Source organism: Eufriesea mexicana, unplaced genomic scaffold (assembly GCF_001483705.2).
Source record: "Eufriesea mexicana isolate 0111107269 unplaced genomic scaffold, ASM148370v2 scaffold115, whole genome shotgun sequence".
NCBI classification, from domain to species: Eukaryota; Metazoa; Arthropoda; class Insecta; order Hymenoptera; family Apidae; genus Eufriesea; species Eufriesea mexicana.
The window spans coordinates 37,752-55,817 of NW_016908277.1; the positions used below are offsets into that span (position 1 = coordinate 37,752).

Sequence of the window (18,066 nt, forward strand, 5' to 3'; positions counted from 1 at the left end):
ATTTTAACGCAGATTCTCAAGAATATATAAACCTCGCGTTGAGAACCTCTAATTTGAAGATTCCTTTTGCATTTAAGATTACAGAAATTGCAGAAAGATGGAAAATTACAGTATATTAGGAAAGATTTAAACTTATGCAACAGTATAGGTAATAGTATCCAAAACTTACAAGATATAATTTAAAAGTTTTAGAAAGTAAAAATGTCATCTTATTCGACATTTTTCATGGTTCATGTTGGTACTTTAGTAACTACAATGGAAAATGAAGTGCATACTATAGCTCATGAAAACGAGATACGAGTAAAGTGCTTGGTAAACTTCCAAAATTGATTTTCTCGAAAACGAGGCCTTGTTCAAACTTTATTCCTCATTTGCAACTCATTTTTTCAAGAAGAATTAGCTTCTATTTTTGCAGAATTTCAGTGGATTGCTTGTCACACGAGATACAAGTAATTATGATAAATTACAATAATTACGAAGTTACTATTCTGCTTTTGATCCTATTCATTTGCGATAGTAAATTATTTTTGGCGATGTGTAAATAAAGTGCACGAATTTACGCAATTTTGCGTTTCTACACAATTCGTGGAGAGTTTATGTAATCATTAGTTAGTGGAATTATAATTAGGGAATTTTATAAAATTAAATGAAGCATCTGCACCAGGTAAAATATGACGTTACGTTCAACGTTAACGCGCCTTTTGAAATTCGTGGAGATTTTGCAAAAATTCCAGTTACTCTAAAAATATAATTAACAATTAAATCCGAAATTACAGAAGAAATTATGTTACAGAAGTGTGATAGTACTTATTTTACTTGGTTAAAAAATATAAAAATCTTGCAATGTATAAAATGAACGTGAATATGCAGATATGCAGCTTATAATTAATATTATAATTAATATTTTAACAACTCATTTTTGCTGCTTACAAAATAATAGTAATTAAGGAATTAAAGTTATTAGGCATAAAAATATCTACACTCGTTAAAATATAAAATATCTTAAATAAATTAAATATATTAAAATATAAAATCTTCACTAAAATTCAACGAACATAGCCTTAAATTCAGTTTCAATTTATTCTATTGGTACATTTATAATATCGTATTTTATTCATTAAAACGTGTATTAATGAAAAGAGAATTAATCGATGGTTTACCCGGAGACTACTTTATTCTTGTTTGTACTACTGATTTCATCGCATTCCAGTCAATTTGAAACACCTTGAAATCGATAATATTTCCTAGAAAATATACACTCGGCGATACCAATTAATTACTCCACTTTTAATTACTTCAGTCTGATATAGCATTTTTTTTATTAAACTTGTTATTTTGCATTCAGTTGATATTTATTCATGTATGCTCAAATTTCAGGCTACAAAACCAGTATTTGCTCCTGAAGATCAGATTGGATGTGCAATTCAAGATCAGTATCAAACGGTATAGAGATGCAATAATTCTACAATTTCCGTTCCCCGTGTTAACGCTTATGCAGCTTTCCTATAAATGTTCCTCTATTGATATTTATAGATGCAACCATAAGACTCGAAAATCTGAATAAAATATATTCGTAAAATAAAATCTTGCAGTAGGAACTTGTTGCTTCTAACGATAAATAGAAACCTGTTCTCACTATTTGCACATGCATTTTTTCATAATACTGAATAGTATTATACAGTACCATAATTGCAGTATTGATATTATACAGTACTATACAGTATTATAATATTATAATATTATAATATCATAACATTTTCTAGTATTTTACATTTGTACATAATATTTACTAATAAGACTTACTTATTGCTAGTAAATTTTATTTTATTTTTTTCTCATAATTGAATATATTATTATACTGAATTATTATTATACTATAATATTATAATATTTTGTAGTATCTTGCATATTCTTATATACAAAATACATATTATTATATAAATATATATATGTATGCATTAATTAATGATTAAAAGAAATAAAATGAATGAAAATAATTTTCACAGTGATCATGCGCTGTAATTATTTCCTGGAAAATTGGAACACAAGAATTTCTGAAATAATAGGCTACGCACCCTTGCGTCTTAATTGGTCGGTATTACAGAGTATAAGATATCGTTCGAACCTTGCTTTTTCCCCTTCGAATCTTCGGTGTTTCCAGGGTTCTGCTCGCTATTCGTATCCGTGTCACGCAGCGTTGAAATAGAAGAGTGTTTGCCCGTCTCTCTTATTCTACATCGCATCGTCACAGTTTCCTATTCATTTCGTGCCTACCTTCTCATTCTAAGTGCCTTCTTCAAGGACCCGCTTTTTGTCACTTCAGTTGTCGTTCGCATCCGGCCGGCTGGCGATTTATAAAAATTTTTCTGTCTCCAGTACGGTCATCATGCAGCGATTAAAACCTCGTCGTATCTTTCTGAACTCCTCTAATCTTGCCTCCTTCTCCGTCGCATATTTCACGTTGCCTCGACAAAAGAGATATATCCACTGCCTTCTTTTCTGCTTCTTCCCTCGACCTTATGCTTCCATCATTTCTCTCTCTCTCCTTATCATCGCTCCCTCTCTGCCCCATTGTTTTTTGTCCTTCACCTCATTCTCGTCGTTCCTTAATCCACACCTATTCCCTCCGTTTCATGCTTCCTCTCGTCATCCCTCTTCAATCGCCACTGCTCTCCAATCTCCCCTCTCTCTCCAACCCGCAGCCATCTTTCATCTCCATCCGACTCACTCGTCTGTTCCAACATTCTCCTGCTCGTACGCCTCCTTCTCCATCCCCTTAACCGACTACCTCTTTCTCCAACCAACCCTGTCCAAACCGTTTCCTTTCCTCCCTCAGCCATCTCTCTCCAAACCTCGTTTCCTCTCAGTTCCACTTTTCAGCCCGTTTTCCTTCTAGCATCTCGCTCCCGAGCCTACGCCACGGCTCACTCACCGTCGCTCTCACGATCAGTCACCTCCCTTCCGTCTCCGCCGTCCGCCATTCGCGTCTCCCTTCAACCAGCGCCCTCTTTCATTCCCTCTGTCAACTACTCGGCGTCTCCGTCCAACATGGACGTTACGTCGCACGAACTGGTCCTGCGCGATGGGGATGCTGCGAGATAATCGTTCCCCCTTCAACCCGCGAGCAACCGACACCTTTCGGCCACCCCCGCGCCGAGGGAAGCAGCAGTAAGAGCCAGGCCGCCGCCATAGCCGCTCCCCGGGCAACGAAGGAGGAGAAACCGGCGTACCATTCTCTTTTCCTTTTTTCCTTTCTCTTTTTCTCTCTTTCTCTCATTTGATCCGCGAGCGACGATTCGCGCCCCTTGTTCTAACCTGCACAGCCTCCGAGCTGCCCGTTCGTCCCGCAACGCTCCGTTCGTACCGAAACGAGGCGAGCATCGCAGTCGGCGGATCATGTGACGAGGACACGCTTGACGTTCTCTTGAACGCGTGACAGCGACGACGGCGTCGCAAGGTCTTCGATTTGCTGCGTGGAACGTGCACAAAGACCGGTGGAAGTTCACGCCGAGCGAGTTAACCTCGATTCCGTGGCATCGCGACACGAGCTTCGCGGGTTGCGTTCACGACCATTTGAAGTGTCTCAGAAAGACGATGATTGGATGAGGAAGTTCGTCTATCAGTGTTCACCGTGTTGGAAAAACGGAAACAGTGTCGCGGAGGAAGCCTCGAGCTAGTCGACGAACATCGACTAACAGCGGTGCCTGATGAGTCGAGGCGACGATGAGAACGTGGCCCGCGATGATAATCGTACATCACTGCCCAACGTGCATTCCTTTGTAAGTCACTTTAAGCGATCGAGTTTCGCGACGGTTCTGGTCACGTCGTTTAAGGGGATCATCTCGGACGAAGGTGACGAGATTCGTTAGTGTGAGCATATTCCGCTCGAGCCAAGGCTAAATTTCTCGACGAGCAAGCTGCTTTTTATCTATCCGGGCCCTTGTCCGCGAGAAACGTCGATGCTACCGGTTAGCTGTTCCGTAATGAAGCTGCTCGAAGAGATTAACGATTGTGTCAATGAAAGGAGAGAGTGTCGGGCAAGCAACCTTTAAGAGGAACAATGAAGAGGTACACACGTGTTGCTTGGATGTAAAACAGTCACATACGCGGCGAGGCTGTCGTTTCTCGACAGATCAGCCAAAAAGTTACGCGAGATTGTGCAACACGCGAATCGATATCATTCGATGAAACGTATCGTATTTTTGCGATGCAACGAACGTGATTCGTGTGCCGCCGATGACCTTAACCTTTCACTTTCAAGGGAAGAACTAATCGAGGAAATAAATATCGCGCAGGCAGCGTGAAAATTTGAGGAAGAATCCTCGCCGACGGATCTAATTGAACGTATAATTGCACGCTCCTACCGACGGTGTCCGTAAAAATAAGCGAACGAAGAAACGATAAGAAACATATTGACACGTTCGTACTCGATTTCCGCGTGAACGACCATTGCACACGTTTTGTATCGACACGATTTTCCATCACGAATGTCACGCACTTTGAAACTTCATCGATTAACAGCATAGTAAATCGCGCGGCGACAAATCGTAACGCAATTACCAAGTGTCTTCTAAACAATAAGCATCAGTCATCGACATCGAAAGAATCTCCTTATTGAGAAGAACGCGACACGCAGGAACATTTATATCGAATATTTCCATAGCGATTTCTTCGGTTAAGTACGATCACCAAAATTTTCGATGCTGTACACACACATAACCTCTCGGCGAATCGAGATACACTGCTGTCACACGCGCGAATAGCTACGTTTCCATGAACGATAAAAACGATTCAGCTGAACGACGAACCAAATCGTACAAGTTTTGATATCGGAGACGCTGCTTGCGAACGAGTCCAGACTCGAGTTCCTCACAGACTTCCACTCTAACGACACGTAAACATTAACGGTCGAACGCGCAAAAAAAACTCACCGACGGCTCCACCACGATCGCTCGAAGCACGAGCTCGTCTCGACGGCGTCCTATTGGCTGTATCGTCAGTATCGAGAGTCACGCCACAACATTCCATAACCTTCAACACGTTGCTCCGGAACAAAAGTGTCCGTCGTAGACCCGGTGTATTAGGCGGCAACGATCATTGGGTCCTCGATGAGTTCGATTCAAGGGTAAACTCAACTTGTTGCGAGGGAACACACGTATAGGAGACACGAGGAGGAGGTGGAGAAGGAGGAGGTGTACCGAAGTGTCTTCGCGTCAACCGTCGTGCATCGCGGCGACTCGGTGTGAATGTGTGACCGGCCGGTGTCGTCGCCACTGTCGCTGTTGCCGGCAGTATCGCAACGAGCCACGAAAGAATATACATTTTTTCCCGCGAGTGTCGTACCGTGACGTAGCAGTGCCGTTGCTCGATCGGCGTCGAATCTTGCTCGATGATCGATCGAGGATACAGCCTACGTTATTTTCGATCGATTTCGCGACGGTGCATCCTAGCAGCCAGGACGTTCCCGTTCGTTCGTGTTTCGGCCTGTGCCACAGATGAGATGAGCAGCGGTAGCAACGTGCTCGGCCATCAGTGTGGGTACGTATTACGAAATCTATGGCGTTTCTATCTCTTCGTGCATACGTGCACGTATGTATACAGTGTTTATGTGTGTGTAGTCGTGAGTATGCGTATATATACGATCGTTAGGTACTTAGTAGCTCGTTACGGACGCCGAACTACCATCGAAGTAGTTTAATCCAACGACGTCGCTGCGTGTTGTATTAATGTCCCGCCATTAAACGGTATTAACTCTTTCGAGATAGGATGCTGGGTCGAGCGCTCGAGTTCGATACGACGTTTTTTCCGCGTTTTATAGCGTCGCGCGATGATTGGCTCCTTCGGCGAAGCGTGTTCGCAGGTGCTTTCGTTTTAATTCGATGGTGATTGTTTTCTGTACGGACGTAGGTTAGATTCGTCGTAACCTTCGTTGCCGATGCTGGGGAATTATAGGTGGCGTATAGTCGATTTAGATTTCATATCTCTTTTAATGGTTGCGCGAATATAAGTTGGTAGAATTGGTAGGAAAGGATAGACTAATAAAGAAATATGGCGTCTGAGATATTTTAGCGGTCATTTCAATTATTGGAAATTGGATAGAAGGACAATAAATACGTATTTCTTTCTATATTGGAAAATAGTTCTATTAAATATTTCTTCTCTTTTTCCAGACTCAATATATATTATATATTTATATGTTTAAATTGTAAATTCGATATTCTAAAATAATTAATAGATACATGTTATAAGGTTATTATTTCATATTCCTTTTATAAATGTATGAATTCGTATATAGACTATGAGGAAAATTAAATTGGATGGAAGGACGAATAACTATAAATAAGGTGTTTTTTCGTATGACGTTTTAAATTAATTTAAGTAGATAAATTATTATGCTCTGTACCGCGTGATGACTAGTCCAAACCATAAAGATTATAATTAAAAAGAGAGTCATTTCTATGTTACATTAGTAAATATTTGTTCCTTTTTTTTAGCTTAATGGCTACAATGTTACATGAAACGATAGAGATAATATTTTTAATTTAAAATATTAAACGTTGCGTGACTTTCGTTTGAGGAATATCAACTTATGTGCATTGCATATAAAAATGTAACGAAATACCTCATTTATGATGTGTTTGTGGAGGAGATAGCGATATACAGGTTAAATTTCTATTAAAAACAATTATTTAGAAATTAAGAGAAATAGAAATAATTTCATTTGCATTTTAGATAATTATTTACATACCGGATAAAACACAATTTTTTAAAATGAGATATAAAATACAATAATTATGTAGCATGGTAAATTATAACAGAAGTATATAAAAGTTACATAAAAAGTGTAACAAAATTATAAATGAAGTTTAACAGAACAAAGTTTAAGAAACTCATCAAATCAGTATATTCTTTATTATAATTTTATGTACAATAACGTTGTATTGCTATCTGAAGCTGATCAAAATTCAAAGTTAAATTGTAAAGATAAAATTTCAAGATAAACATGCAGCTATAGAAAGTAAATTCTGCCATATATATGCATTGAAATTTTGAAACAAAATTCCTTAGAAAAGTAAGTCTCTTTATATACGAATTTTATTCCTTATTTCTGGTTTACAAGATTCAAAGGAAACAATGTAAAAAGATAGTAAGAAAAACAAAATTCGCGTATAAACCAAAACATGAAATTATTTCAATATTGCTAATACAAATTTGATTGGAATGGTTCCAAAGAAAATTATTTCATCTAATTATGTCACAAAATGTAGTTATAATATTGCCTATAATAATGTATATCATTATAACACTATTATATGTAACATAGTCACATATAAAATATATTATGTAATATACATAATGCAGTTATGTGCAAAATATATCAAAATATTTCATATATTTATATTCTATATTTATATTATATATAAATTCCTTGATCTTCATATTTTTCACAGAAGACAAATTTTATGAACCTGTGATAACATTCCATCCTGTTTAATTGCATTGTATTTGTTTCCAACAAAATTTTCACTTCACAGTCCGTACAGACACTCTCCTAACTTATAGTTCAGAATATTTTGAAATAAATGATATCCACATAAACGTTGAATGGGTTAAACATATAATGCTTGTATCGTTATTTCAACGGTTTGGTAATTAATTCTACTTTCCAATATACAACAGAGTTAGGAACATAACGAATTGTCGTATTCACCCTGAGCGATGGACAACGAGATATTTCTCCACACACATCGTTCTGGTTGCGTGAAACCGTATAGAATTCCGTTAAATGAATATTGCATATATACATTGAAGTGCGAATAAACGTTGAAATATTTTCGTGAGAACTTATTATACAGGTTAACTCATACACACTGTAAATTACATAGTGCTGTAATATTTCATATTTTGGTCGCTATTAATACTAAACCCATCATGGCCGAAAGGGTAGATTTTTAATCGTTTAATTAGATTCTGTATTTATAGCATTTTATCCATATTATAATAACTATATTTCATTAATATTTGTTCATTTATTTCAATACACAGAGAAAAGAATAGGTGAGGTCGACAGTTGTTCATTAACCACATATGCAGATTGTATTTGCAATTGGTTTTTATTTTATACTGTTTATACATATCAATATTAACACGTAAGTCATGTTCCAGTATACATTTTACATTTCTTCTGGCTTTCATGTACAACGTCCTTCATGTAAAAGCTATATATGTAATTGTAACAAAAAAAGAAAATATTTTTATTCATTACAAAGATGGAGAATTTAATGTTATTTTTTAATACCTTTTATGTTGCTCAATTATTGTGTTAATACAAATTTTCTTAGAAATAAAGGGAAAATAGAGGAAAATAGGAGGATCTTTGTCTAAAATACTTACATTTGTGAATATAAAAATATTTTTACTATTTTTACATATTACAAAGATGGAGAATTAATACTTTGTATGCTGATCAATTATTATATTAGTACAGATTTTCTTGGAAATAAAGAAACAATAGACTAAAATAGGAAGATCTTTATCTAAAATACTTGCATTTGTGAATATAAAAATATTTTTACTATTTTTACATATTACAAAGATGGAGAATTAATATTTTGTATGCTGATCAATTATTATATTAGTACAGATTTTTTTGGAAATAAAGAAACAGTCTAAAATAGGAGGATCTTTGTCTAAAATACTTGCATTTGTGAATATAAAAATATTTTTACTATTTATACACATTACAAAGGTAGAGAAAAAATATTTTTTATGTTATACAATTATTTTGTTAATATAAATTTGCGTAGAAATAAAGAAAAAAGGATCTTTGTCTAAAATATTTTCAATTTGTAGATTTTGCAAATATTACATGCAAAGTGAAGCTTTGGCTCTATTTAGCTGAAGGATATTGAGGTATCTTTTCATCACTGTATTCATTGTATGTTTTTTCTTTTAGTTTCTACAAACACAGATAAATGAAGGTAACGTTCTAACGAGACAGGTTGTTGGCAGGAAGTAAGGAAGATTAAATTTACGAGTACACAGCAAATATGACTTGGGTAAGAACGATAGGAAAACGAGGTTCCACCCATATGCGCGACGTTCATGCGAGGATATTTGAGACACGTGGCAGAGACATAAACGTGGGGTCAGTTTAGTTCTATTCAGGGTTGGAGAAGATCTCGTGCATTCAGAATTTCTAGTTTCTGATCCCTAACTGCAAGTCAGTATCATTTATAAAGAAATTAACGAAATTGTTAATAGTAAGCGACAAAGTTCTTCTAGTTATAATACAAAATAAAGGAATTAAGTAGTATTTCCTTTTTCAAGTACCTTATTGCATGACTCATCTTTCTGAGGTAATAATTTTCTTCTCTGCTATCCAAACACTGACCTATACCACTAATCTCTGTCTTCACATAGTGAATTCTTTATTAATTCTAATTTCAAGGATTCTCACTTTCAAAAGTGGCAAATTTTGTCCATTTTATGACAATGTTTACATATTTTAAAAAATTCAATTCATTTATACAGTCTTTCCATTATTATTTCATGATACAGAATTGATCTTTGTATTATAGATCATATGTTAAGAATCTATTCATTTAAAAATAACACTCCACATATAAAATCTACATACCTTAGCATAATATTAAAATAAATTCAACATAATTCATGTCTTATATTTATAAATATTTTTATAAATATTTCATGATATTTAAAATAATATTCTTAAGATTCCACATAAAATTAACGATTTGCATTTTCCTTTTATTTGTCGACTTACAATCAGATGAAAAATCAGCGAGCTCAAAAATTCTGATTTCAATACATTCATATAATCATAGAGCATAACGAAATCCACGAGGAACAGGTTTTCTCAATAGAAATTCGCTGTAAAGGGACAAAGTCGATCGTCAAAGCTGTCACTTCGTTGATGACGTTACATCAAATAAAACTTTAACCGCCAAAGTTACTCACATTTTTACACCCCACCATATTCCAGAAAAGTTTCGTTCACAATGCATAATTTCTACATGGGTGAAGTCTTTTGCCGTTTTGCTTCATAAATTTTTAACAGGCAAAGTTATGGGGAAATTGTTTAACAGAAAAAATTTATTACGTTGCTTGATCCATGGAAATAGAGTCTAAACTTTATACGGAGCCACGATAAAGTGGAAGCTTTCGTTGTGTACTTCATTATGCACTGCATTCGAACGAAGTTCCATTAAAGTCAAAATTTTTGAGCCAGCAGGTTTTTCCTGTTAGCCGAGGGCTTTGGGAATCTTCTAGGTTGCTGAATTAATCGATTAAATTAAGAAATATCAGATTCTGAAGAGTCTCGTGTTCGTATTGTAGGATACTATTTCGGAAAGAAATCGCGAATCGGCCATTGTCAACGAAAACAAATTATAAACCGATCAATATTTTCTAGAAGCAAATGAAAAAGTTATTTTGGGTAGCAAAATTAAGTTGCGAGGTCCTTATAGGCAGGTGAAGCGTAGGTTAAGAAAAGCACAAAAGCATAGTCCTTGACGATCAAAACAGAGTCCTTGGAAATCAATTGTGACCAGCACGAAAGAGAGTTAAATTAGAGTGCGTCTTTGTGTGTTTTCGTTTCGTTATCTTGCTGTTCTTTTCCTAAGTTAAATTAGTTTTATGAGTTTTGAGTTCGTGTTATTCCGTTCTTATTGTTTTGTCGATTTTTGGTGTCTCAGAACCAGTTTTCGCCATTCTACAGTATCTTCTATTTTCGTAATGTCTTTTTCTTTATCGAACGTTATAATTAATATCGAAGAGTAATTATGCAGCGAGTTCGAGTGCATTTTAGTGGTAGTTACGTAGCTATAAGAGCAGCGGGTATTTTGAAACTACTCTTGTTTCGTCGATAAAAGTTAGTTGGAAGTTAAACTGTAACTGAGTACGTTTGTATGCTGAAGTGTAATTTGCTTGGTTGAATATCGAAGTGCCTTTCATTTGTTTGAGTAATGAAGTATAATTAGGTTCTAAAATATCCGAGACTGTTCATACTGCCGAGGAGAATTGATTACCAGACTCGTTAAAATTTTTAATTGCCGAAGAAATTGCAGTAATGATATTTGAGTCGTTAAAATTAGTTCATTAGGGTAAGTCAGTAATGTGTTTTTAAATTAGAAGTTCGTATAATACGTAGTAATAGTAAAATGCGAAGAAAATAAGAGAAAATAATTATTTAATGAAACGAATACTAAATGGATGCTTATATTTTATAGTTTATTAATTTACATTCGAATTATTAATATTTATATTTAAAATTATTAGTGAGGTTATACGTACTAAAGAATATTGGTCATTAACGGAAAATAATTATTTAATGAAACAAATACTAAATGGATGTTTATATTTTATAGTTTATTAATTTACATTCGAATTATTAATATTTATATTTAAAATTATTAGTAAGGTTATACGTATTTGAGAATTTTGGTCATTCTGTTTGAATTATCTGTACCCAATTGCACGTAGCTACTCAATATGGAAACAAGAGGGAATTCAAAATAGAAGAGGGGACGCAAGTGATAGTGGCATACGCTATAGTCAGACATAATCAACAGAGTATCGTTTCTCGGCATTATATAACTTTTTTATATCTTATTTTCAAATATAATATACTAAAATTACTAGTATACGAAAATTACTAGTTGTGAAAATTTAACAATTGCAGTATGTAATTCAAATGTAACAGAATTTTAGAGTAAAGTGACCAAAGTTATTTTGTTCAATGAATTCATCAAAATTTTATTGCAGAGTGTTCGTAATAAAATTCATTAGTTATTGGAGTGATATATTGCTATAGATTGAAGTATTCGTGCCATTATTTGTATCCTTTTTATTTCATTTACTTGTTTCAAATAACAGGAATATTTTTGTTAATATCGAGTAAAAGAAATCTTCTATAAACTCGTGTAAAATTAATACCCCAGATACATTTAATAAATAACGAAATTAGTTATTAGTTGTTCCTACTTGTTTGATATTTTAATAGTTTTATTACACGATTCGTTTAAACCGTCCTATGTGATCGATTGCAACAGTTTCCTATCTGAAACTTTATGTGCTCTATCTTCACTCCATGATATAGTGTAAAAAATTGAATTTCCGATAAATACAAAAATGTAACGTATTGCTGACAGCCAATAATTTACAATTTTATATACCATTTTATATCCACAATAATGCAATGATTATAACATCAAAGGGAATAAAATATGTCTCATTTTATAAAATAAAATTCCGAAAAAAATGATTAATGCCCTGTTTTCATATTAAAATTTTTATAGTTCAAAAATGCTGTTACAATGGAAAGCTGATTATCTGATGACGAAATTATATTCATACAGAAAAATTCCTTAGCGTGTAAAACTATTTTATAATACATACGTATAAATTAAACAAAAATTACTGTTCATAGAAATAAAAAGTAATCAAGAGCCAAAAAAAGGAAAAAAACAATAGTAATCCAAAATTTTTGAATCTATTCATTTCACTTTTTCCATTTCTTCTAATTATTGCGAATTAATCATCTTTCATCAGAGAATAATAACTATATATAAGTCTAACAATGCAATACACTATATCTAGTGAATTTTGGGTCTAAAAATACCGAGATATGTTTGACCTAAAATTTACCTTTTCCGAGGTATTTACCTTCGTTCATTTTATTACTCTCATTATACATATTCATTATACTTCCGTAGCCAACATCTGCAAAGATATTCGAATAAACAAAATTAACAGGACACCCGGTATATTTTCTACAACATACAATCACATATAATCACCGTTTTCGGACAATAGTGATCGCCAGTAGACTGCAACAGAAGTGGGGATATAAACACGCTATGTCTTCTTCTAGAGGAAGCATAGTACGTGATTTAGGATCGCATACTTCCACTGCAAATTGTATATGAAAGCAGCGAAATATGGCGAATGCTTTCTTTCAATATACACTAAGTGATACTGAGCACCTTGGGTTGTGCAATAAACCACATTTCCTTGGTTATGTACACTTTATCACACTGTATAATTGGTTAGGGATTTCGAGGATGTAGATGCGTTATATAACTAGGGTTCGCGCTCTGGTTTAAGTGATTTCTGTGATGTAGATGCGTTGTGCTTGAGCTCTGTTTGCGTTCTATTTGAGTTCTGTTATTGTTCTGTTAGTGATCTATTTGAGTTCTGTTTGAATTTTGACTGATTTCTGTGATGTCCCATAGTGTTCTGTCCGATGTCACCTCGGGTTTTCCGTGATTAGTTAAGAGTGGGCATTGGTGAAGGAAAAGTAGTGTTTTTCGATTGAATATGTTTGTATCGGAAGGAGTTTCGTTTCGAGTACTAAAAAACTATCAAGAAACTTGCTTTTCTTATTGTCTTTGGTAATAAATGGCGTAATTTCTGAGTAGATGTCTATTCCTCACTTCGGTGGATCCATTGCACGTGGATCCAATTTGTTGGGTCTGCTAATTGCATATATAAGTGTTCTGCATCTTTGCATTTAGGTATATAACTTAATTCGCTAGAAGTACGGCGAGACATGTCTAACCTTCAGTGTTGCTGTCGCGACACATATAATTCTTTGCTTACGTGGCAAAAATGCTTGCAATTCCTTGGCTATCTCAGCGAAGAGGTTAATGTATGGAAGAACGCGTGAAAGTTTCTCGTCACGGTCCCAATGGCGTGTAAGGTGTCGCTCGGGTAACTGAGTTTCGCGATGGCGCCACGATCGCTGAACGAATGTGGCCGTAAAGTGAAATCAAGTGGCTTATTAATCTCGCATGGAGCGCGGCCGAGGGATTGGTGGGTTAGCCGGAAGGAAGTTGGATCGACGGGAGCGGAAGTTGCCGCGCGGGAACCTGCTCTTTAGTCGTGGCCGCATTTCATCCGTGAAGAATCGCGGGATTATCGTTTCTGGATCGCTTATTGCGAGATCCTGAACTATCGGGACGATGAACGTCGATGGAACGTGGCAAAGGACGCCGATAAAAGTTCAGGCAAATTTATTAGGAATGGTCGTGCAGATCTGAGAAGAGATATTTGTGGATCGGGGAATTGAACGAAGCTAGGTCAGTCGTGAAAATTGTGATTAGTTTCGAGCTGAACTAGGGATGGGATTCGGTGATTGTTTCTGTAAGAAGGTTAGCGAGGTTATGTTACTACAGGTTACTAGGGCTAGGAAGTAGTGCTTTTAAACTAACAAATTGTCGTGTATCATTTATTCGTGAGTTTAGCATCATATTTTAATATCTGTAATTATATACATACTATACATATTTGTGTTTGATATTATATACTAAGATTATTATATAATAAGAAGGTTAGCGAGGTTACGTTACTACAGGTTACTAGGGCTAGGGAGTAGTGCTTTTAAATTAATAAATGTACTATTTATTCATGTATTTAGTATCATATTTTAATATCTGTAATTATATACATACTACACACATGTATACTGCATATACATATTATGTACATATGTGTGTTTGATATTATACATTAAGATTTTTATATAATAAGAAGGTTAGCGAGGTTATGTTACTCCAGGTTACTAGGGCTAGGGAGTAGTGCTTTTAAACTAATAAATGTATTACTTATTTGTGTATTTAGTATCATATTTTAATATCTGTAATAATATACATACTATACATATGTATACTGCATGTACATATTTGTGTTTGATATTATATATTAAGTATGAGCTATAGTTAGGTATAGTAGTTTAAATATATAATTGTGCCTGTTATATGTTTATATATTTCATATCCTAATTAAATATGTAGTATACTTAAATGCAGTACATATTGAGGAATATTAAGAGATATTTAAATATGTACTGTGAGATTATATATCATAGTATATATTTAATTTTAAAAGCCTAGTTTTTGGTATTAAAGCAAGATATATTTGCAGGTATGGTTTTATATTTTTATTTTGGTTGTAATAGTCTTTATCCTGTTTCATTCTGATGAAAGAAAAATTCGGTGAATTTGATTACAATATTTATTTTAAAAATAATTGTCATTCCACATAAACATATAAATAAATAGGTAAAATGAGGAGGTATTTACTCGATGTTGTCATAAGTTTCAATTCTTCATAGATAATCATACTTATCCTCAGTATTAGGAATACTAGGGATTTAAAATAGAGACTAGGGATGCATATAGGGATAAGGCTAGGGACATATGTGCAATTATGTTAAAAGAGATGAGACTGTGTCAAGGTAGTGAAAATAGGATATTTGTGCACTCAAATAAGAAATAGTTAAAATATCGCGCACTTCAAAAAGGAAATGTTAATATCTGTTTCATTAATTAACATTTTCATTTAAGTATAATCTTATATTTTCCTATTTCGTTTCAAGATACCTAAGAAATTTGGAAGGTACACTGTTCGTACAAATCTTACCAGAAACCGAAGAAACTTTTCCCCAAAGTTACGTTGTATTCTGATGATTTGAATTCGAAAATAATCTAAAATTCTTTTATAGTCGAAGCTTCTTACACAGGAACGTATATACGACTTCACGATCCAACTTTCTTAAACTCTTTTATTAGTTTTGAGGTATGAAATATGTCTGTTTCGTGTAAGTTTTGTAACTTGGAATCCATTCTTGCAACTAACCAATGATACAGATAATGTTCCCTTTAAATTGTAAAATTTTGAAACTCGTGCCTTTCGATAAATTGCTACGGTCCTGAAAAATATAATTAAACAATGCATTCAGTCTTCGATAATAAATTTCACCAATTTTATAAATTTACATTTAAGAAATAATTTAAAATTGTTTTAAATTATTTAAAAATTTTGTTAAGGTTACAATTCACCGTATATTTTCTTTACATAATTCATTTCTTATTATGCATTGCTATAATAGCTTCCTAGTTTAAAGCGACATCTATGGCCGAGACGCCATTATGGTGCCTTTTAAAGGCTCTGCAGACTTAAGACAGTGCATATAGATGATCTGCATATATTACCTCGCATATTGCATATGGCCTGTTATATCGCGTTTTGCGTACTATAATATGGTATGCGTTTCACGTACTATAATATGTTATGTGTCTATATCTTCCAGAACTTCGCCAATTGTCCGGGGATTGTCCACAGACATTCAGAAATGTTGAATGTGCACACATGCCTCTGCAAATGATATTTGTATATCTCTTTACCATTTCATTATTTAATAATCTTATTCAATAACAGAGGAATAAATTTTTAAGAAAACTGCCGATTTTTTTAAACAATTTCATGACTATCAATTTTAAAACATTTTAAAAATTGATTTCTGAATTTATTTTTAAATTTCCTCATTTTATAATTATAATTAGAAACGTGGAGGAATATTTGTATTGCAGGTAAATAGATAAGTTAATTTTTCTAAATATTGCAGTTATAGTAAGACAAAATTTTAATCTCTCTATTTGGAAGTGTTTTTATTCTTGAATAAATTCTCAAATGTTATTTTTCTCATGAGTGATATGGAGCAGAATATTCCACTTGCGTTTGTATATTTTAAAATTAAATGTCTTGTTGACAGTCGATCAGACATTTCGTTCAATAAACGAAGGATGCACACTGAGTCAAGATTTTGGATAGACGTATTTCAAGGAGTATCTCTATGATGAGATACAAATACAGAGTTTGGCAGAGATAGAACCTGTATACAAGGCTCTATAAATAAGAAAAAATGTTAATCTGACATTTATTAATCTGAAATCAGACAAAGTGAGCTCGAAGACATATATCATTGAATCATTGATGAAAAATAATTAGTAAATCACGAGTTGATCTTATTAATTGTCATAATGATAGTTTAGATGCAGTTTCAGTCAGATATATTTACCTATATATTAATTTAATATTAATAAATTATTATTAGCAGCTGTATTGATAACACTAACTTACTATTAACAAACTTTTAATTATAATAACTTGATATATTAATTTATTTATCACCTCTACCCATCTCATAGATATATACTATGTATAGTAACAAATTTTAAAAATTTCAAAGGAAGTCAGTTCAGAATCACGTTATCACAGAAATAATTTAACTCTAAATTCTGTAAAAATTAAAAAGTTAAAAGAACTACTGTTGTCTACAGCGCTAATTAGAAATTAATACTAGTATCAGGAGATTCAGAATAAATATAACAAAACTGTTTTTAAATTTCTAATTAATAATTGATAACACTAACTTACTATTAACAAACTTTTAATTATATTAACTTGTTATAATAATTTACTTATCACCTCTACTCATCTCATAGATACACACTATATGCATCCACAAATTTCAAAAATTTCAAGGGAAGTCAGTTCAGAATCATGTTATCACAGAAATCATTTTACTCTAAATTCTGTAAAAATTGAAAAGCTAAAAGAACCACTGTTGTCTACAGCACTAATTAGAAATGGGAAGTCAGTTCAGAATCATGTTATCACAGAAATCATTTTACTCTAAATTTTGTAAAAATTGAAAAGCTAAAAGAACCAGTGTTGTCTACAGCACTAATTAGAAATTAGAATCAGGAGATTTAGAATAAATATAATAAAACTATATGCATCCACAAATTTCAAAAATTTCAAAGGAAGTCAGTTCAGAATCATGTTATCACAGAAATCATTTAACTCTAAATTCTGTAAAAATTGAAAAGCTAAAAGAACCACTGATGTCTATAGCACTAATTAGAAATTAGAATCAGGAGATTTAGAATAAATATAATAAAACTGTTTTTAAATTTCTAATTAATAATTGATTCATAAATAAACGTCAGTTAAACATCTCAACTAGGCTCTACCATCAGAAATAACATCACAGCCACTGAGCAAACACCCACCTAATCATAATGCACGTATATAAACTTACAACTCCTAGCCCAACCACATCCGCCATTATAACTTAATCAAATCATCGTGGTTATTTTTATTATATCACCATGGAACGTAATTACATTGTTATCCTCCCAGAAACTCCGTTTACATTTCAAGTTCGTGATCCCAAGCCAACATCTCCAGTTCCAATCA

At 33.6% G+C, this 18,066-nt stretch overlaps 1 protein-coding gene across 1 annotated transcript in view; it reads left to right on the forward strand.

Moving 5' to 3' along the window:
- Window positions 1–201: 201 nt before the first annotated feature.
- The window catches only part of LOC108554904 (cyclic nucleotide-gated cation channel alpha-3), a gene marked incomplete at its 3' end in the record, with an annotated part of 308,264 nt that continues 290,399 nt past the window's right edge, over window positions 202–18,066 (forward strand). The window contains exons 1-2 of the mRNA XM_017910317.1: window positions 202–312; window positions 1,378–1,443. Coding sequence (XP_017765806.1) covers window positions 202–312; window positions 1,378–1,443 — 177 coding nt within the window. The remainder of the gene's footprint in view (window positions 313–1,377; window positions 1,444–18,066) is intronic.